The sequence below is a fragment of the Vicia villosa genome, linkage group LG5 (assembly GCF_029867415.1).
Source record: "Vicia villosa cultivar HV-30 ecotype Madison, WI linkage group LG5, Vvil1.0, whole genome shotgun sequence".
NCBI lineage: Eukaryota > Viridiplantae > Streptophyta > Magnoliopsida > Fabales > Fabaceae > Vicia > Vicia villosa.
The window spans coordinates 172,313,025-172,334,345 of record NC_081184.1 but is presented as its reverse complement, the minus strand read 5'-3'; the positions used below and the strand labels follow the sequence as shown (position 1 = coordinate 172,334,345).

The following is a 21,321-nucleotide window of genomic DNA, read 5'->3' as shown; positions in this document are numbered from 1 at the left end:
TCAGATGTTTTCCAAATATTCCAAGAATTTTATGCTGAAATTAAAAATCAATTTAACACTTCCATTAAAATTTTACGTACTGATAATGCTCGTGAATATATGTCATCCCAGTTTCAATCTTTTTTAACATCACAGGGAATTATTCACCAATCATCATGTGCTCATACACCACAACAAAACGGTGTTGCCGAACGGAGGAATCGTCATTTAGTTGAAACCGCTCGGACTCTTTTACTTCACCATAATGTACCTTCTCGTTTTTGGGGTGATGCCATCCTCACAGCTTGTTATCTTATCAACTGAATGCCTTCATCGGTCCTTCAAGATCAAATTCCATACTCTATCTTGAATCCACAACATGACCTCTATCACATTCCGCTTCGCGTCTTTGGTTGCACATGCTTTGTTCATGATCTTAGTCCAGGTAAAGACAAACTCTCTGCCAAATCTCTAAAATGTATTTTTCTAGGCTACTCTCGTATACAAAAAGGATATCGTTGTTTCTGTCCTCAACTTCAACGGTACATTGTTTCCTCTGATGTTACATTCTTTGAAGGTTCCCCATTTTTCTCTGCCTCTGTGTCACCCGATGAGACTTGTAACTTAGATGCTCAAGATGTCCCTTCTGTCATTCCCACACCCATTAAACCTCCATTGCAGGTCTACCAGCGTCGGACACCCCGTCCATCGGAAGTTAGAGATGATATTAATCCACCAGCACCATCTCCTACTCCAACTGTTCCTCCAGCTACGTCACCTGAACTTGACCTCCCTATAGCATTACGAAAAGGTATTCGATCTCATACTCCAAATCCTAAATATGTTTGTGTTTTAAATTATGACCGTCTTTCTACTTCCTATGTGTCTTTTGTGTCTGCTTTGGATTCTGTGTCTATTCCTAAGTCTACAGGTGAAGCTATGACTGATCCCAATTGGCGTCAGGCAATGATGGAAGAAATGGCTGCATTGCATTCAAATAACACTTGGGATATTGTTACTTTACCTTCCGACAAAACTACAGTAGGATGTCGATGGGTTTATACAGTGAAGGTTCGACCAGATGGTCAAATCGATCGTTTTAAAGCTCGTTTGGTAGCCAAAGGATATACACAGATATTTGGTCTTGATTATGGTGACACTTTTTCTCCAGTGGCCAAGATTAGTTCAGTCCGTCTCTTCCTTGCAATGGCTGCTATTAATCATTGGCCGCTTCATCAATTAGACATTAAAAATGCCTTTTTACATGGAGAATTGGAGGAGGAAGTATATATGGACCAACCTCCAGGTTTTACCGTTCCCGGCAATTCTAGACTTGTCTGTAGGCTTCGTCGGTCTCTTTATGGGCTGAAATAGTCTCCACGTGCTTGGTTTGGTCGCTTCAGCTCTGCCTTAATACAATTTAGTATGACTAGATGTGAATCAGATCACTCGGTTTTCTTTCTTCTTTCCTCTACCGGTCAACGCATCTTTCTTGTGGTCTATGTTGATGACATTGTTATCACTGGAGATGATACAGAGGGTATCCAACGGCTCAAAACGCATCTTTTCAACAACTTTCAGACAAAAGATTTGGGTCCACTCAGATACTTCTTGGGTATTGAAGTTGCTCATTCCTCGTCAGGCATTGCAATTAACCAACGTAAGTATGCATTAGACATCCTCAATGAAACTGGTATGCTTGATTGTCGTCCAATTGATACTCCTATGGATCCCAACGTCAAGCTACTTCCGGGTCAGGGGGAGCTGTTGAAAGACCCGGGAAGATATCGACGTCTAGTGGGTAGACTCAATTATCTTACCGTCACCAGACCAGATATTACGTTTGCAGTGAGCATTGTGAGTCAATTTCTGAATGCTCCTTGTGATACTCATTGGAATGCAATTATTCGGATTCTCAGATATATAAAGAATGCACCAGGAAGAGGCCTATTATATGAAGATAAGGGTGATGCTAAAATCACGTGTTATTCCGACGCAGATTGGGCAGGATCACCGTCGGATAGGAGATCCACTTCTGGATATTGTGTTCTTATTGGAGGAAATATGATCTCATGGAGGAGCAAGAAACAAAACACAGTTGCACTATCTAGTGCTGAAGCTGAATATCGTGCTATGGCAGCAGCATCAAAGGAACTTGCGTGGCTCAAGAATTTACTCTCTGAACTTAAGTTGGGAGACCTTCAGGACACAAGACTCATATGCGACAATCAAGCGGCACTTCACATTGCATCCAATCCGGTATTCCATGAACGGACCAAACACATAGAAATAGATTGTCACTATGTAAGGGAAAAAGTACTATATATCAGGAGAAATAACCACAGAGTTCGTCAAATCTGAAGATCAATTGGCTGATATGTTTACCAAGTCTCTTAAGGGTTCTCGAGTGAATTATATTTGTAACAAGCTCGGATCATACGATATATACGATCCGGCTTGAGGGGGAGTGTTGAGAATCGGTTACAAATCAATTAGTATTGATTTGTATTCAATTAGTCATAAGTGTAAATTATATCATTACCTATTGTGTATACATATTTTGCATATAAATATACAGCATGTGTGATCATATTCGACACACAGAAATACAATCACAACACTAAATATATTTGATGATTTTGGATATTGGTTTAAAGTTGAATATGACATGTTGAAAATGGTGAATTGATAATTGCTAAAAGGTACACAATATGCATTTGTATGTTTTGGATGGTTCCAATTTTATTGATAAGTAATGCATCATTAGCTAATCAAGACTATTATGATATATCCAAATTATGACCTATGAGAATAGGACAATACTTGTGGATAAGGGATTTACTTAAATGGAGGAAATTGAATAAAATAAAATAACATTATTCTATAAGGGTACTTATTCATTTTTTCTAACTCAAAATTATATTGATTCACAATAGTATAAGTACCCTTATAGAATAATGTTATTTTATTTTATTCAATTTCCTCCATTTAGGCCCACCCCGCAAAAGTCTGCTAAAAAACAAGATGGGGTGGAGCGGACATATTTGAGGGTGCGGACCTAAAACCTCGACCCGTCCCATAAAAAATGAGGGTGAGACGGGATGGACCCGCGCGCATTTAACCTTTTAAGCCTAAAAATTATAAAATTATATGAAAAAACATGTGCCCGCAAAAGCGCACAAAAAACAGTGCGTGGCGTGGTGAGCACATTAAAGGGCGTGAGCCTAAAACCCTGCCCCATACTATAAAAAAATGCGGGCAAAACAGACATGTTCGACGGGCCAAATCCATTTTTCCATCATAGGTGTAGTCTCAATATTTGGACCATATTTAAAATGGGTTTCCCTTTTACTCTAAAGGACAAATAATAATTATATTAATAAAAGATGAAGAATCACCAAAGTAAAAAAAGAAAATACACAAAGCACAAAAGTGCCAAAAGACAAAAAAAAAAAAATTTAAAATGGGTTTCCCTTTTACTCTAAAGGACAAATAATAATTATATTAATAAAAGATGAAGAATCACCAAAGTAAAAAAAGAAAATACACAAAGCACAAAAGTGCCAAAAGACAAAAAAAAAAAAACGTTGAGATACAACAAAAGAACAACTATAACAAGACCCAAGCTCCTAAAAATACACCTCACTGACATGACCGTCAAATCTACCGTTAACAAATTTTAACCAACCAAAAGAGCACAAAAAAAACTAAATACCACAATCTAGTCAGATCCAAGACAAACACTCGATCCGATATAAGTGCAAGTAGATGATAGTATTCTGACGTCATTCAATAAATATGTAAAAATTCACCTTTGATCTACCCAAACCATTTCCATATAAAAAAAAATACTCTTCTCCTCTATCTTTTTTGAGTAAGGATCCTCTCTATTTTCTAAAAGAATTTGAGAACTCCATTTATAGAGTTTTATGTGTATGAAGTCAAATAAATATTAATTATATTTCACATGTCCTAAGTATATGTGTTTTTTACACACCAAATTATAATAATAATAATTTAAAAAAAAATAGAGAACCCATCTCTTTTGCAACAACTACTCTTTTGCAACAACTACTATGAATTTTCTTTGCTGAATTTCAATTAATAAATTCTTGATTTGTCATAGATGAATGGTTCCTCTATAGATCATCACAAGCCTATATATGCTCACTTTCAGCAACAAAAAGTGGCAAGTGTTGCAACCAAATCACTGAATTTAGTTCAAATTTCATTGTTACTCATTATATTAAATTACTCGCCAAGTTTTTAGAAAGTAGTAATAAAGTTGATTTAGATGCTAATACTATCTGAGTTGAAGATTTTGCTATTGCGGATGACTTTATTGTAGTTAGTTACACTCTAATCACAAAAACATAATCCAACAAACCATAACACTTTCTCAAGAGAGAGAGACAGAATTACTTTGAAGCTTAGGTTTGAAAGTTGATACAAAAATTGAACACAAGAACAAGACAAGTCTTGTATTTGATGTAGCATTATCAACGTATGATTGTGACAGAATTGAGTAGATTTCAGCTGCGGATTGGCTTGGCGGTTGTTGATATGATAGGTAACCAATCATGAATCAATATCATCATGTGCATGTGTCTCTTCAACTAGTACTACTACTACATGATTGATAAGGAAATGTAAGGTACTGAATGCACGTTGCAAAATTCAATACGCCACTTTCTATCTTTGAGTTGTTAGTTCAGACACATACAGCTGATTCACTCACTGTCTAGGTTAATATCCATACAGATTTTTTTTTTTTTGCCATCATTCTTATTGTTAATCGTCATTGTCATAGAAATTGTCAATAGTACTCATTCTATTTCTGACAATCACATTCAAACAAAGTAGTAGTAGCAGTACTAGTTAAATGTTTTTTTTTATCCCTTCCACCAATCATTGACTTCAAGATTATAATACACCACACATCTGACTCATGTTTATGAAGTTCAACTATCCTCATTTCATTACATACCTTTTCATATGCCTTGATATGATGAAATTTGATTTGTTATTTTCATATTGTGTCATTCAATGATTTTTTTTTAAGTATAATATGATCAAGTATATATTGGAATAGAAGCTAAATAGTGCAACAAACAGCGATGCTATTATTTTTTGAATGTATTTTCATTGATCTATGAAACACAACGTTGTTATGCATGAACCTTTGAACTCTTTGTAAAAAATCCACCGTATCTGATATTAAGAAACTAAAAGTGTCAAATGTAAATGATATGAAAACATGTTGATTTCTGAAATACGCTTTCTCATTTTTTACCACATTACTTGAAACGGCTTTAAAGATTGTTTGTCCTATAGTATTGACCTTGCAGAAAAATGATAGTGCTATACATGAGATGATTCATGTTTCTCTCAGCTCAATCATATATGTTGATTTCGAAGAATTAGTCTATACAGTTGAATGCAGAAAATATTTGATTTACAAAATAAAAGGCTATTGATGGAGTCATACCTCCTATAGTCCTATCCAACTAGGGGTGGAAAATGGGTCGGGCTGCTAATTAGCCTACCAATTTTGGTGGGTTGAGACAAGGTTTCTTGTCCGCCCAATTTTTGTGGTGACTCTAAATGGAAAGGACACGACTTTTTATCACTTTTAAGTTTTAAGGGTGACGAAGTCCGTCAAACCCGTCCCGTTTTTTGGCCGACCGAGTCAAGAATTATGGCCCACTTCCTCTACTTTGTCCGTCCCATATTTTGAGATTTTAGCATAATTGTATAAACCTAAACAGGACGAACATACATGTTTACGATCGCTAGTATCATTTAAGAAAAACACACCCAATATATAAGGCATGTTATCAATATACATCATACAATAGTGTACTGTCAATAAATATATAAAGGAATGAGGGTGTCAGAGCATACAACTTCAGTATAGTATTGGCTGCAAAATCCAATTTTCATACCAAGCTATTGCAAATCTTAAATATCTTTGAATCTAAATTCCAAAATGCTAACTTATACGACGAAGAAGGTGTTCAAACACATTTAACACTTCCTTCGCAGTATCATAATTTTAACAATACAGATGAAAATTACTATCAAGTTGAATAACAGTTATTAGATATCTAAACATGGAACTATGCTGCTGCATCCACTTCCTGAGTAGTACTACTTTCCTTCTCTCTAAACGACCTATTGTGAAGATCTCTTGTGATCTGAGTAGTTGTATCCAAAAAGTACAAAAGAAATGATGTGAAGCAAGAACAAATAAACATAGGTATAGGACCATAAATCCATAGGACAAGAGGTATTGACAAGTAGAAAGCCCTTAAACCAAGAGACCACGAATAACTTCCGCGGTTCAATGTTCTCGCTACGTATTCAATGAAGTCCTTTTTCCCATTGATTGTAGGTGTAGTGATTAAGAAACTCACATGTGCATAGTATCTTATGGATTGCATATTACATAGAAACGCGACGAGGAAACATAGTGAGATTGAAAGCCGTTTTATCGATGAGTTTAGGGATGTTTTGTTGCCATAAACTAGGTTGGTTTCTGAAATATTGCTTGCAAAAACTCCAATGAGAGAACTTAGTGTGATTGCTGTTGTAGCTAGAAGAGTTGATGCCATTATATTGTTGCGAATCGTTTGAACCGCCAAAACACCATTTTTCAATGGATCCTGAAAACAAACATTATATGCAACATCACAAGAGAGCTTGTTTATGATCAAAACAAACAACAAATGCAAACAACTTCATTAGTGCATATTTTAATCCATATTTTGTTGCCATAAACTAATTCAGAGCGCTACATTCTAATTCTGTCAAATTCACTATCAATTCAAACACGCGCGAACTTAGATATGTCTAAGAAAATGAAACTCGAACCGAACATAAGTTTAGATTGTCTTGAGTCAACAATGTCACACAGTGATCACATTGATAACCGCTGAATCGAGATCAGACAATCTAGATCTGATCTCGACCTAAGGATTAGTGATGTGTTGACTGCGTGAACACGCAAAATACCTAAAGACATCGTCAACCAACAAATATAAGCAATCAGAGAAAGAAATAGAGAGAAGGATTACTGACAGACATCATGAAAAGAATCCATTGGTGACGAGTCTGAGCATTCAAACCAATAACAGTGCTAGATGGCTGGCGGATTATAGCATAGAGAAGCCAAACATGATACATTAACAACACCATGATACCAACAGGCACCATCACATAATCCAACTCCTCTATTCCCATCTTCTTACCTTTTCCTTCTTCAAATCAAACTTTACCTTTCTTAATCTTTCACTATTCACTCACTAACACACTCACATTATTATCAGTGTAGTGCTATGCTATTGCTACCCCACAACAAAACACTCCAAAAATGTGATGAAATTCAAGAAACTATTCTCACTATACACTTTTTCCACTGATACAAACTTGCTTTTTTCCTTCTAAAAAACAAGTAAAGATGCTATTCTCTTTATTCTTTGTTCTTTCAAATAGTAAAGTTGTCTACAATAGTTGTTTATATTAAATCCATCTTACGTCAAAAGGGAACAACAAGTGGGAAAAGATACATCTATGCAGTGAACCACGTTGCTCAACTGTGTCTGAATTTGATTGATAAACAAAATAAATTTAAGTTGGAATACAGATAACATGAAGTTATATTTGTTGCTCCACTTGTTTAATATTCATAAAGATGCAAAATTTATATGTGAAGATTAATTAACAGTTCCAAATGGAAGTGACATTAGCATATCAAAATTAAACAAGTGTACATCCCATGTTTGGTGGACCTAATTTTGTTTCATGATAACCACTGTTTTTCATGCTTTTTGTTTTTAAAAGCAAAAACAACCTTAGTTCTCAAAACATCACTGTCATATGCAAACAAGACTTTTAGTTAAATAATAATGTTGTTTGTAATTGTGTCATCTTCTGTTACTTACTCTCACTCTCTTCTGTCAAAATATTAATATAATTTTTGAGAGATTTCACTAGTACAAATTCATATGACCTTAAGCTCAATTGCTTGAGGGATTAGCTCACAGCAAATCTCATGATAATAGGGACTAAACATTGCATAATTAAGAATAATATGGAAATAATATCTCAATCAATAATAATATTATCATGCATATCTCAACGCTCACTTTCAAGCAGCTAGAGCATACATACAAATGGTATGCATCAAACTTGTTACATATGTAAGTGATCTTTGGTCCGCAGAAGAGATTTTGTTGATCATTAGAACCAACAAAAGAAGTAAAAATCTCGCCAGACATAATCTTTTTACGAATATAGTGACAATCGATCTCAATATGATTTATTTGTCCTTGAAAGACTGGATTATAAGCAATGTGTAGAGAAACTTGGTTGTCAAAAAATTCCTCACATTGTCTATTTTACAATAGTGTAACTTCTGAAGAAGATGGTTGATTCATATGAGCTCACATGTAGTAAGCATTATAGCTTAATACTCAATCTTTGCATTGGATATGGTGACAACATTTTACTTATTACTTTTATCAAATTGCCTTTAATAAGAAAACAATATCCATATGTAGGTCGTCTGTCAGATAAACCTCATGCCCAATTTGCATCTGAATAATCTATTCATGCTACTTTTTATGAAACTAAACCTAAACTATTAGAAGTATAAGTTTTTGATTGTGCGTGTTTTCTGGAAAAGATAAAATCTGTAAGAAAATCATCAACATGTAGAACAAGGTCAAAGTCAAAAGCAAGTCTCAGATCAAGAACCTGTTCAATATCCAAACAAGGATACTCCTTCAGATCATCATGATTGTCCGATACAATGGAGTGTGACCAAGGATCATCCTATTCAGAATGTTATTGAAGATATCTCTAAGGGAGTTACCACTCGATACTCCCTTAACAAGGTATGTAACTTTGTGGTCTTTGTTTTACAATTGATCCAAAGGGAATGGACGAGGCTATCATCGATGAACATTGGTATCTTGTCATGCAAGAGTAATTAAATCAATTTGAACGAAACATCGTTTAGGGAGTCGTTCCCAAAGCTTCATCTAATCAAGTAATTGGTACCTGTTGGGTCTTTTGCAACAAGCTGAACTAAGATGGAAATATTGTAAAAAATAAAGCTAGACTTGTTATGTAGGGTTACAATCAAGATGAGGGAATAGATTTTAGTGAAACCTATGCCCATGTAGCTAGATTAGAGGTCATAAAGATGCTATTATCTTTTTTGCGCATTGTGAACTTCAAACTTTTTTAGATGAAAGTAAAAAGTGCTTTTTTAAATGGGTACATCTAGGAGTAGGCATGTGTTGATAAACCTCCAGGTTTTATCAACTCAACATTTCTTGATCATGTTTTTAAACTTACTAAAACTTTATACGGTCTTAAACAAACTCCTAGAAATTGGTATGATCATCTAAGCAAGTTCTTTGATATGACACTTATATTTGGTATGACCAAAACACTTACAATTAATAGTTTGAGGAGGAACTACACCTTGACCACCCCTACAACCTGCAAAATTTGAAACAATGGCCGAAGACTCTGCTGGTTTGGGAACCATGCTTGTCTTCTCAGGGACGGTAGTGGTGGTCAACCAACAGAACAATTAGTTAAGTTTGTAACTTGATGGCTGTAGTTTTTAAACTTTTGGACTTTTCCTCTTGGGTCCACATTAATTGCGAGTTCTAAAACCAAGTTGGGGATAAGGTTTTTGGCTAAATTGCTCGAGGGATTAGCTCTCATAGTTTTGTAATTAAAACAAAAATATGTAGAAGGCAAATCTCATGATAGCAGGGAGTGAATGTTGCATAATTAGAATACTTACATAAAAGGAAATAAGGTAGATAATATCTCAAATCAATAATACATATTTATCACGCATAACACAACTCTAACAAATGCAAATGCACCTTAAATCAATTCTACCACCATTAGCAAAAAACTAAATTTCACTACCTAGAACTCTACTCTCAGTGAATCCTTCCAACAGCAAAGGCACATGTTCATACATATTAACACAATCATACACAAAAAGATCGCATAAATTGTAGTAACTGGTACGAATATACATCAATTTTACACATTATCAACAGCTGCATTTTGAGCTAAATTGTTACCGGCTAAAGGATGATAATCCGTCTCCAATGCAGATTCTACATCATTACTCTCCTTCGTGAACGAATCACTATGAAGATCCCTTGTGATTCTAGCTGTTGTATCCAAAAAGTACAAACAGAATGATGTCAAACAGCAACAAACAAACATTGGTATAGGTCCATAAATCCAGAGGAAGAAAGTAAACGACAAGTAAAACGCTCGCAATCCTAATGACCACGAATGACTTCCCCGATTCAAGGTCTTAGCAATATATTCCATATAAGCTTTCTTATCTCTGAGTGTAGGCGCGTTGATTAAAAAACTGACATGACAGTAGCATCTTATAGACTGAATATTGCATAAAAACGCAACAAGGAAGCAAACCGTAATCGAAATACGCTTGATTTCAGCAGTGCTGTGAAATATGGAAGATGTGTCATCAGAATTCCACCCACTGCTAGTGAAAATACCAATCAGTGAACTTAATGTGATCGCTGTTGTAGCAAGAAGAGTCGATGCCATGATATTATTGCGAATAGTCTGGATCGCCAAAACACCATTCTTGCAAGGATCCTGAAAATCAGAGTCTAAAATCAATTTCATTGAAGTGGGAAAATAATCAAACAGTACATGTGCAACATGAAATTTCAAAATATAAAGCTTTTGTTTGCAAGAAGTAACTGACACTCATCATGGCAAGAACCCATTGATGACGAGACTCAGCGTTTAAGCCAATGACAGTTCGATGAGGTTCGCGAAGAATGGTGAAGAGAAGCCATGTATGGTATAAAAAGAACACCAATAATCCCAATGGAACAAACACAAATTCTAGATGATCGTTCACCATGTCTCCAAATTAAGGTAGTGTTTGGTTTATACAAGATTGTTTCTATGATAAGAGAAGATTGAGGTAGTGTTTCATTCAAGTAACATGTTTATAACTACCTAGTATTGAGACCAAATCCAAAGACATCAAACTCATTAGTAACAAACATGAGAGTGACATCAATCACTTTTTCCAGTTTAACTGTAAAAATTAATCACAAGATCAAACGCGAATTAAATATCTTTGGACATAAGTCAGATGTCTCTACACAACTATCAACTGAGCTAGTTTAAAAAATATAAATTAAATATCTCTAGACATAAATCACATGTCTCTGCACAACTATCAACTGAGTTAGTTTAAAGAGACGAAATGAAATAAATTTATAAAATATGTTGCTGCAACTTGTAACTTAATGATAATTTTTTTTTAAAATATCAAAATATATTAATAAATTTTATTCAAACCCAAGATGTGTGAGAAGTGGCGTTAGCCAAATACACTTGTTTAAATTTATAGCACGTGTGCACTGCAAGAGGGGAGACATTAATTTTTTTTATTATATTGTCAACTAATATATTTATTAGTATATTCTTTGATAATTGATGGAGTGGTATTTGATAATAATTTTGCCAATTACTTAATTTGGTAGTGATGATTATTTTAAAAGGGGAATGTGATGCTTTTGAAAAATATTACTTGTTGACTAATTGACAGCCACTGGCAATATATTTTGTCTCCACAACATGTTGTCCAGTTGGTATCCTTTCAAAGCTTGAAGACCAAATATTGTATTCTACATGTCTATGTTATGTATATTCAAAGTATGGAATGATTTTTGACAAAAATAATAGAAGAGGAATGGTATAATATAAATAAAGTAAAAAGATGATTTGCTTTAAAAAAAATGATATATGTATACATTATTTTGTGGAATATATCAAGAATACTTTATAATGTGTATAGATCATTTTATAACAGTTTCGAGACATAATGAGAGATTGATAATGCAAAAGAAGAAAGTTCTTCTGATACAGTGATATGAGTCTTCAATACGGTTAAGTGGGGTGGACTGACAAAGTTAACACTTCAATGTTCAAGTCATTAAGGTAAGAGAGGTGTAGCTTGTAAAAGTGAGAACGAGAGAGTGTGCATGTTATGACGCGTGACATAATCATATATGATAGGCCACTAAACCACCTCGCTTGATCTGATGTGGGTTGCAAGGAGCTATCCGATCAGATCAGACAATGGTTGATGAATTGGTAACTTGGATCAAGTGTTAGACTCTCTAGCAAGGTCCCACTTATTTGATATCCTCTAACGATGGTGATTTGTGTTGCGCCCTTGTAGTCGAGCATGTTTTATCAGGTCTTTGGTGGGACCGAAGCAATATCAAATGTGCAAAGCCTTTACTATCTTGGCTTTCGCATGTAAGGGTGAAATATTTTGTTTGAATGTCTTAAGAAGGAAACACATATGCTTAAGGAACGTTTTGATGCCCTTGTTATCAAGAGGTGTCAACTTCTCACTAAACTTACTTTGTCCGATAAGGGTATACTAGCGATGAGGTGCGAGCATTCAGGTATACTCATCTATCAGCTGAGAAAGTGCAGGTGTTGACTCAAGGGATAAAAAAGGGATATCGTGTTGAGGTCAATTTTGAAGGTGTTGTTTAACACTAAAACTGCCATCGCCAATGTGAACATTGCTTTAGACTCTTCTCACAAAACACTAAGAGAGTTGGAGATGTCCTTAAGTGAAAGTTCGAGAAGGCTTAAGATGACCTTCGTGAAATGCGGTTTAGAAGTTTTCACATGTATAAAGATTTTGTGAAGGTGGTGGAGTTTAGTTATTGTATAATGTAAGTATCTTTCGAAAACGCTTTGAAGTGGCTTGAATTCTTCCACCCCATAATGCAAATACGAGGGATAGATTCATCATGAGTAGGAGATAATAGATGAGAGGGTGGTAACTCACGGTAAGGAGCCGAAATCATATGATTTAAGTACTCTTTTTTTGTTAGGCTATCTTTGCAATAGTGATGTTTATTGTTTAATACTTTCTTCGAGGCCGACGTAATAGGGCTTTACCTCCTTTGCTCTAGAGTGACTAGCTACCAAAGGGGGAGGGGGAGCCCGAACCACCACCTTCCATTTTGAGTTTTTGTGTCTTTGATTGAGCATCTTTCATCGTAGGGGTTTGCGTGCTTTAGTCACACACTCACAGTGTTTATAACAACACCCCTTAGTCTTACTTGTCTTCGCATGATAATTATCCTGGATCGGTCCTAGGCCCAACAGGTCCAGGGGGCCCAATTTAAACCATCATATAAATCCTCACATTGGCTCTAAAATTGGTACAATTTTATCAAACAAATTTCACTCCATTTTCCACAGTTCACAAACTAACTTGGGTGTTGGAGTGCTAACATTGCAGGACCACCCACATCACCATACCGGAGTGAGGCGTAACACCTCATTACGAGGCTCCACCAACCATTCAAGTTTCGAAATAGAACAATGGCACTTTTTGTGGGAATCAATAGTTCATTTCTACAAAAATTCATAATTAGATCTTTCCATTCTATATCTCCACCAATTCAACATTAATTATCAAATGAACACAATCCCAAAGATTTATGAATTGTGCCTTACCTTGGGTTTCCCCGTCGATACTGTCGGAGAAGATCCATCCGTTCAAACCAGATCTCTTCCTCCAACATCAAATGGATGTGCATCGCCATACGAAGAGCATGAGGATAGTAGACCTACCATATGGTTTCTTGATAGGAAAGGATATATGAAACTTCTAACGTTGATCTTACTTTAATCATCATCTTTGTCATTGCTAATCATTCAGTCTCAAGAGTTTTGGTGGATGATGGAAGCTCTTGTAATTTGATTTAACTTGAAATTCTCGTTAAGTCGGTTTGAGGCCCCAAGATCTGAAACCTTACAAAGACCCTATGTCTTCTTGCTTTAACGACTCTTCCACTTGTCCGAGCGGAAAGATCTATTTTCTGAGTCATCTTGGGGGAAAGGAGTGAGAGAGTGACACTAAATGTCCTTTTTTGTTCCATGTGAAAGTGCATACAACGACCAGAGCCATCTTTAAGGGTGTGTAAGGCGGGCTACCGCACAAGGCCTCAAAATTATCAGGGTTAAACTATAGCTAAATAGGGTCTCATAAAATATTTGTCAAGTTAAATTGTGATTAATTAGGGTCTCTGTTTAATTTGTCATGGTTAAATTATGACTAAATAACACAAGGCTTCTAAAAACTTGAGACGACTCTGACAACAACCTCCTAGGTCGTTCATTTCTAGCAGCATGTTGTAACATCCCCTGTAGACTTAAAGTTGAAGTATCGTGACGAATCTGGTACACCTGTTGTGTTCAAAGGTGGCTTTCTCAGGGCTCGTCACAAACATTAAGTAGTTATGAAGAAATCTAGAACTTTCTTTAACGTCCCCGAGAAGTAGTTTGGGGAGCACAACCAGGCATAAACATAGCTAACCTCGACGCCCACGGTAAAGAGCATCTATTGGATGATGAGTTGGAGTCGGCATCGGCGACCGGGAATAGTTTTTTATTTTCAGAAAAAATTAAAAAAAGTTATTTAAACATATATAAAAAAACGTTTGTTTTTTATTTTTAGAAAAAGAAAATTAATAAAAATTACATTTCCTTTTTTTAAAAAAATTGTTTATTTGAAAAAACATATTTTCAAAAATAATTTTAAAAAAAGTGTATTATTATTATAAATTATTTTCGGATTTCTTTTTTTAAAAAATGATTTTTTATTTCAAAAAATTAAAATAGTTGTTTCAAGAAAACAATGGTGTATTTGGTTAGAGGTAGATGGAGGGGAGTGAATATTTATAATGAAATGTGTTTGGTTCAATTTTTAGGAGGGGAGAGGAGGGAAGGGGACTTTTTGTGTTTCCCCGAATTGGGGAGAATCGGAGGGGAGGGAATATCACTTTTGATATTAATAATCTAATATATTTACTAAAATATCCTCAATTTTATTTTATTATTTCAAAATTATTGTTTTCTTTCGTGTTCTTACTTTTCTTTTATGTGATTTTTCTCTATTGCTTCTATTAATTTATTATAAGTATTCTTCAACTTCAAATTATATTTTTATCTAATAAAAGTTATAATCACTGGAATTTTTTAATTTTTATTATAACTTTAATTTTTATATTTATTTATGTTAATTTTTTTCTAATAATAAATTTTATTATATCTTCTATTATATATATTTAATAATAATTTATTTTATGTATTTAAAATTAAAAGTTATTATCAACATATAGTATAATTTATGTAGAAAATTATAATATGAATCATTTTTTTAACGTTATGTGGTAAGTTATGACTTTTTAATCACTTAATATTACAAATATTATTTTCAAAAAAATATTTATGAAATTTTCACATTTGAATATCATATCACTTATATAAAATGATAAGGATAAAAAAGTAAATTATTAATAAAATCTCTTTCACCCCCCGTGAACCAAACATATTTTTAACCAAAATTCCTCTTCTTCCCTCCATTCCCCTCGTTTGAACCAAACATATACATAATTAAAAAAAAATCTCTTTCATCCCCTCCCTCCATTAAAATCCCTCTCCTCTCCTCCCACTCATTTGAACCAAACAGATCCAAAGACTCTCAAGCCCCTTTACTTGCACCCCCTAAAAGTTAATAACACTAGACTATGCATGGACTGACGGACAAAATGCAACGGAATGGAGCAGAACAGAATGAAATAATGTTATATTTCATAGTTTGAATTGGGATGTGTTGATGTGCATAAGGTATATCCTTATGCACGGTGCATAAATACTCAAATTTTGTTTATATTATTCAAAGTATTATATTTATTACTCAAAATAATATACAGATTACTCAAAATAGTATAAAGATTATACAGAACAATGAATATATTACTCAAAATATTTAAAATTCGATATTACTCAGAATTGTGTAAATATTACTCAGAATAGTGTACTCATTATTCACAATTAATAAATACTCATAATTAATAGACGTGTACAAATAATACATATATTATTCATGGATTATGATATTATTACTCGTTTCTAACTAAAATGTTACTCGGAACAATTTAAATATTACTCGTACGAGACTTATGTACCGTGCATAAGGATATACCTTATGCACATCAACCTGACCCGTCTGAATTGGTAAAAAGAGAATGAAATAGAGAAAACATGATGGAATGCATTCCATCCAATTCCATTGCTTACCCTCATTTTTGTTCCATCCAATTTTGGTGGAATATCATTTTTTATTACATTCCATAGTAAAATATTCAAATAATGGAATGAGATATTCATTCCGCTTCATTCCGTTCTACTCCATTTCACTTTATTTCACTCCGTTCGCTTTGAAATATCTATGGTATTAGGGAAAAAAGTACTCATTCAATGGGAGACATAAAGGGTCAAATAGGGGTCTAAAAGCTATATGGTATTCTTACACCTCTAAATATGAGTCGATCAACTGCTATTGATCTTAAGACACCTCAATAAATGTGGAATATCAAGGTTGCAAGCTACACTCGTTTAAAAGTATTTGGGTGTGCATATGACTATCACATAAATGAAGGAAAGATGGTCTAAGGCATATAATAGAAGGGGTGTTTTTTTGGATATCCTAGTAGAGTAAAGGTTATAGAAATCGGTGTCTTAAAAGCAGAAAATTCATTATTAGCATAGATGTAAATTGGTGTTTCAAAACAACAGTAAAGGTCAAATAAATAACTAGTGTGGGCTTGGAGAGATTTGAGTTTCAAGGTGGAGCCTATCATTGGTGATCATGTTGAAGAACAACAACCTTAGAGAAATGAGCCCGTGATGGACCTAGACACCATGACAGAATCAACCTTCAATGTTGTTTATGTCCTAACTAGACTGGATGATGCAATGCGAGCCACATTGAATCATGACCAACTAATTTGTTGCCACCTTTTTATAGTTTATGCTAGAAGAGGGGTCATGAAAGTAACAAATGCAAATGCGCTCTACCTAGAACTCTACTCTCAGTGAATCCTACCAACTTCCAAGGCACATATGATGATACTTATTAACAAATAGTGAACAAAGAGATTGTGAAAACTGCTACAGCTACGAATATACATCGATTACACATTATCTACAGCTGCATTTTGAACTAAATCAGTACCGGCTAAAGGATGATAAACAGGCTCCACTTCAGATTCTACATCATTACTCTCCTTATAGAACGAACTACTGTGAAGATCCCTCGTGATTCTAGCCGTTGTATCCAAAAAGTACAAACAGAATGATGTCAAGCAGCAACAAGCAAACATAGGTATGGGTCCATAAATCCATAGGAAGAGAGGAAACGACAAGTAAAATGCTCGCAATCCGAGTGACCAAGAGTGACTTCCACGATTCAATGTATTAGTAATATATTCCAAATACGCATTTTTATCTCGGAGTGTAGGCGCGGTGATTAAAAAGCTGACATGACAGTAGCATCTTATAGACTGAACATTGCATAAAAATGCAACAAGGAAACAAACAGTAATCGAAATACGTTTGATTGAAGAAGTACTCTGAAGTATGGAAGACGTGTCATCAGAACTCCACGAACTTCTAGCGAAAATACCGATCAGTGAACTTAGTGTGATCGCTGTTGTAGCAAGAAGAGTCGATGCCATGATATTGTTGCGGATAGTTTGGACAGCCAAAACACCATTCTTGAAGGGATCCTGAAAATATAGCAATTGAATTAATAGAAGCACAAACAATGTAACACAAAATCAGAGGCTGAAAAAGCCAAATATTTTGATCAAATAAACAATAACAGGCGCGGGTATCCAAAATAGATAACACAATCAGCAAGGATACTCAATGATCAAAGACAACGCCTTTATCAAATTCATACCAATAAGAAGAGTAAATGACATGTTCTAAGCAAATCTAAGTAACACAACCATAAAACATTATTAGCTACCTAAAGTTCAGAATGTGTTGCTTAATTAACCTATTTTAAGCACCTTCTTTTAATACAGCCTTTCTACAAACAGTTTGTGTGCATGATGATCAAAAGGCCTAAACATGTATGTGAAGTGGAGTTATTTGAAACCAGCATGCAAGATTTCACAATCAAAACATTCCCCAACCAAACAATCAAAATATAAACTTTCTGTTCCAAACTCCAATCAAAAGATTGACTCACAGTCATCATTGCATGAACCCATTGATGACGAGATTCAGCGTTTAAGCCAATGACAGTTCGATGAGGTTGATGAAGAATAGTAAAGAGAAGCCATATATGGTACAAAAAGAAGACCAATAGTCCCAATGGCACAAACACATACTCCAAATGCTCCTTCAGTACCATGATTGATTCTATGGTAATATTTGATTGCAAGATCCCCAAAGATCAGTCTTATTACTGCCAAACATGAGAATGATTTTGACCACTTTAAATGGAAGAAAGATTGACCACAATTTTTTTTTTGAAATGCCCTTTTGATCATTTATTTAATATTTAGTTCCTTTAAATAAATTAAAAAACAATATTTTTCTTTATTTAACTTTGGGTTAAATATGTTTTTGATTCCTATACATATCTCAATTTTGGTTTTTAGTCTCTATAAAAAAATATCGACTTTTAATCCTTATAAAATTACTTTTGCATTCAGTTTTTGTCACAATTGTGACTTGACCACCTTTGATCGTATTGCGATTCACCAAATATTGCTAGGATCGCGTAACGAATTGTATAAATTATGTCGCGATTTTTCCTTTACCTTGAGGAGAATTTTCTTCTTTATTTTCTTATTTTCTTCTCTTTTAACAGCTTTGTTCCTTCTATCATAAAATACTGATTTTTTTCTAAGACTTTGTAATTTTTCACTAATAACAACTAAAAACAACAGAAATTGCTTCAAAAATTACATGATGACTGACCGTCATCATGCAACATCTCATATTTTCTTCTCAATGATTGAATTTTACTTTCTTGACTTTATATCCACCATCATGATACATCGTTAGTATATCTCAGACTTCCTTAATTCTTGAGAATTTCATGATTCTTTCGAAGTTGTTGGAATCAACACCTTGATGTGTATGGTTCATATGATTATAAAAAAATATTCAGTGTGATCTCATTGGACACACAACATTATACAGAAAATACAATTCTAGTAACTACAACTATGTCTAGCATTGTGTAGAAAAGCAAATCTTATTTTAGCATTATGAGCCTGTGCTGAACCTAAAAACCATGAGAGAATCAAACACCAATGTTGTTTATGTAGTTAACCAGACAGGATGATGCAATGCAAGCCACATTATGAATCATGACCAACTTATTTGTTGCTGCCTTTTCAGTTTATACTCTGAAGAGGCGCAAATCATGAGAAGTAACAAATGCAAATGCACCTTAAATGAATTCTACCACCATTAATAAGAAACTAAAAGTCACTACCTAGAACTCTACTCTTTGAATCCTTCCAACATCCAATGCACATGTTCATACTTATTAACAGAATCATACACAAAAAAGGTCGCTAAAATTGTCAACGCTACAAATATACATCAATTACACATTATCTACAGCTGCATTTTGAGCCAAGTCGTTACCAGCTAAAGAATGGTAATCAGATTCCACTGCAGATTCTACATCATTACTCTCCTTCGTGAACGAATTACTGTGAAGATCCCTTGTGATTCTAGCAGTAGTATCCAAAAAGTACAAACTGAATGATGTCAAGCAGGAACAAGCAAACATCGGTATAGGTCCATAAATCCACAGAAAGAGAGGAAATGACAAGTAAAATGCTCGCAATCCAAGCGACCAAGAGTGACTACCGCGATTCAATGTCTTAGCAATATATTCCATATACGCCTTTTTATCTCGAAGTGTAGGCGCGGTGATTAAAAAGCTGACATGACAGTAGCATCTTATAGACTGAATATTGCATAAAAATGCAACAAGGAAGCAAATAGTAATCGAAATACGTTTGATTGAGGAAGTACTGTGAAGTATGGAAGACGTGTCGTCAGAACTCCACGAACTGCTAGCGAAAATACCGATCAGTGAACTTAGTGTGATCGCTGTTGTAGCAAGAAGAGTCGATGCCATGATATGGTTGCGCATAGTTTGAACTGCCAAAACACCATTCTTGAAGGGATCCTGAAATTATAGCAATTAAATTAACAAAAGCAGAAACAAAAACAATGTTGTACAATAAGAGAAATCCTTAGAAATGAGATAATCAAACAGCTTGTGTGCAAAATCAAAAACAATTTTGTTTCTATGAATTACAATAGAAAAGCTGTAAATTAAGAATTGACTCACACTCATCATGGCATAAACCCATTGATGCCGAGACTCAGCGTTTAAGCCAATGATAGTTCGATGAGGTTGACGAAGAATGGTGAAGAGAAGCCACATATGGTACAGAAAGAACACCAATAAACCCAATGGCACAAACACATGCTCCAAATCCAAATGCTCGTTCACCATGTTTGATACAATACAAGATTGATTCTATGGTAATGTTTGATTCATGTACTAGGTTTATAACAACCTAGTAATGAGACCAATCCAAAAACATCAATCTTATTATTACCAAACATGAGTGTGACATTAACCAGTTTAAATCCAAGATTGACCACAACTTGGTTTTTTTGTTTTGTTAGGATGAAACATAAATGTTTGTTGCAACATGCAACTTGTACCTAAAACACATGTTTTCATTTTATCGTCACATGCAAATTGCAATGCAAGAGGGGAGATAATAGACATTAAATTTGTGTTCATGAATCTATTTTATTAAGGTAGTTAAGAGAGGGTGATATATAACTAAATAAGTTCAATAATATTTGATCAACTAGTTAGTTTTGTAATGATTATTAGTTTAAAAATTGAATGATGTGTTGAGAAATATTAATTCATTGTGTTGCTGGCTGGTTGAGTGAGTGACAGTGAATCATGGAATATATATTGTCTCTATATATAACATGTTGCCCAAGTTGGTATCCTTTCCAGAGCATGGATGGCCAAGCATCGTATTCTGTAGGTCTATATGCTATATTATATGTATTCAATTCAAAGTGGTGGTATAATAAAGATATTAAGACTATGATTTCTATATAAGATAAATTATACCATGTTATTCTTTTATAATCACTCGGTGTGATTAAGTGACACATTTCTATTGTGCTTAGAGTATGACTTGTCGATATTGAGACGAATTTGTTTGACTCAAATGTCTCTTAATGTCGATTGTTTAATGTTGCGGACAATAGCCTCCGTGGTATAGTTTCCACACTAGTCTCATAATTAGGATTAAAATATTATATATATATATATATATATATATATATATATATATATAT

General features: G+C 34.4%; 4 protein-coding genes across 4 annotated transcripts; all 4 read right to left on the bottom strand.

Annotated features, from left to right (window-relative positions):
* Positions 1-5,761: 5,761 nt before the first annotated feature.
* LOC131608229 (uncharacterized) lies at positions 5,762-7,671 on the bottom strand. Its single transcript, XM_058880148.1, has 2 exons — positions 7,060-7,671; positions 5,762-6,644 (listed from the first exon to the last, which is right to left on the bottom strand). Exons 1-2 carry the CDS (start codon positions 7,219-7,221, stop codon positions 6,099-6,101), a joined length of 708 nt encoding a protein of 235 aa, XP_058736131.1. The 5' UTR covers positions 7,222-7,671; the 3' UTR covers positions 5,762-6,098.
* A 1,510-nt stretch (positions 7,672-9,181) lies between these two features.
* LOC131608227 (uncharacterized) lies at positions 9,182-11,125 on the bottom strand. The gene is made up of 2 exons (XM_058880147.1): positions 10,760-11,125; positions 9,182-10,647 (listed from the first exon to the last, which is right to left on the bottom strand). Exons 1-2 carry the CDS (start codon positions 10,919-10,921, stop codon positions 10,054-10,056), a joined length of 756 nt encoding a protein of 251 aa, XP_058736130.1. The 5' UTR covers positions 10,922-11,125; the 3' UTR covers positions 9,182-10,053.
* Positions 11,126-16,997: 5,872 nt separating this feature from the next.
* On the bottom strand, positions 16,998-18,379 carry LOC131608226 (uncharacterized). Its single transcript, XM_058880146.1, has 2 exons — positions 18,146-18,379; positions 16,998-17,675 (listed from the first exon to the last, which is right to left on the bottom strand). Exons 1-2 carry the CDS (start codon positions 18,308-18,310, stop codon positions 17,082-17,084), a joined length of 759 nt encoding a protein of 252 aa, XP_058736129.1. The 5' UTR covers positions 18,311-18,379; the 3' UTR covers positions 16,998-17,081.
* A 1,094-nt stretch (positions 18,380-19,473) lies between these two features.
* Positions 19,474-20,514, bottom strand: LOC131608225 (uncharacterized). Its single transcript, XM_058880145.1, has 2 exons — positions 20,279-20,514; positions 19,474-20,113 (listed from the first exon to the last, which is right to left on the bottom strand). Exons 1-2 carry the CDS (start codon positions 20,444-20,446, stop codon positions 19,520-19,522), a joined length of 762 nt encoding a protein of 253 aa, XP_058736128.1. The 5' UTR covers positions 20,447-20,514; the 3' UTR covers positions 19,474-19,519.
* Positions 20,515-21,321: the final 807 nt, after the last annotated feature.

Coding starts and splice junctions, on each gene's coding strand:
- LOC131608229 (XM_058880148.1), bottom strand. CDS start 7,221: ATGGGAATAGAGGAGTTGGATTATGTGATGGTGCCTGTTGGTATCATG. Junction 6,645..7,059: donor GGATTCTTTTCATGATGTCT/GTCAGTAATCCT, acceptor GTTTGTTTTCAG/GATCCATTGAAAAATGGTGT.
- LOC131608226 (XM_058880146.1), bottom strand. CDS start 18,310: ATGGTACTGAAGGAGCATTTGGAGTATGTGTTTGTGCCATTGGGACTA. Junction 17,676..18,145: donor GGGTTCATGCAATGATGACT/GTGAGTCAATCT, acceptor CTATATTTTCAG/GATCCCTTCAAGAATGGTGT.
- LOC131608227 (XM_058880147.1), bottom strand. CDS start 10,921: ATGGTGAACGATCATCTAGAATTTGTGTTTGTTCCATTGGGATTATTG. Junction 10,648..10,759: donor GGGTTCTTGCCATGATGAGT/GTCAGTTACTTC, acceptor TCTGATTTTCAG/GATCCTTGCAAGAATGGTGT.
- LOC131608225 (XM_058880145.1), bottom strand. CDS start 20,446: ATGGTGAACGAGCATTTGGATTTGGAGCATGTGTTTGTGCCATTGGGT. Junction 20,114..20,278: donor GGGTTTATGCCATGATGAGT/GTGAGTCAATTC, acceptor CTATAATTTCAG/GATCCCTTCAAGAATGGTGT.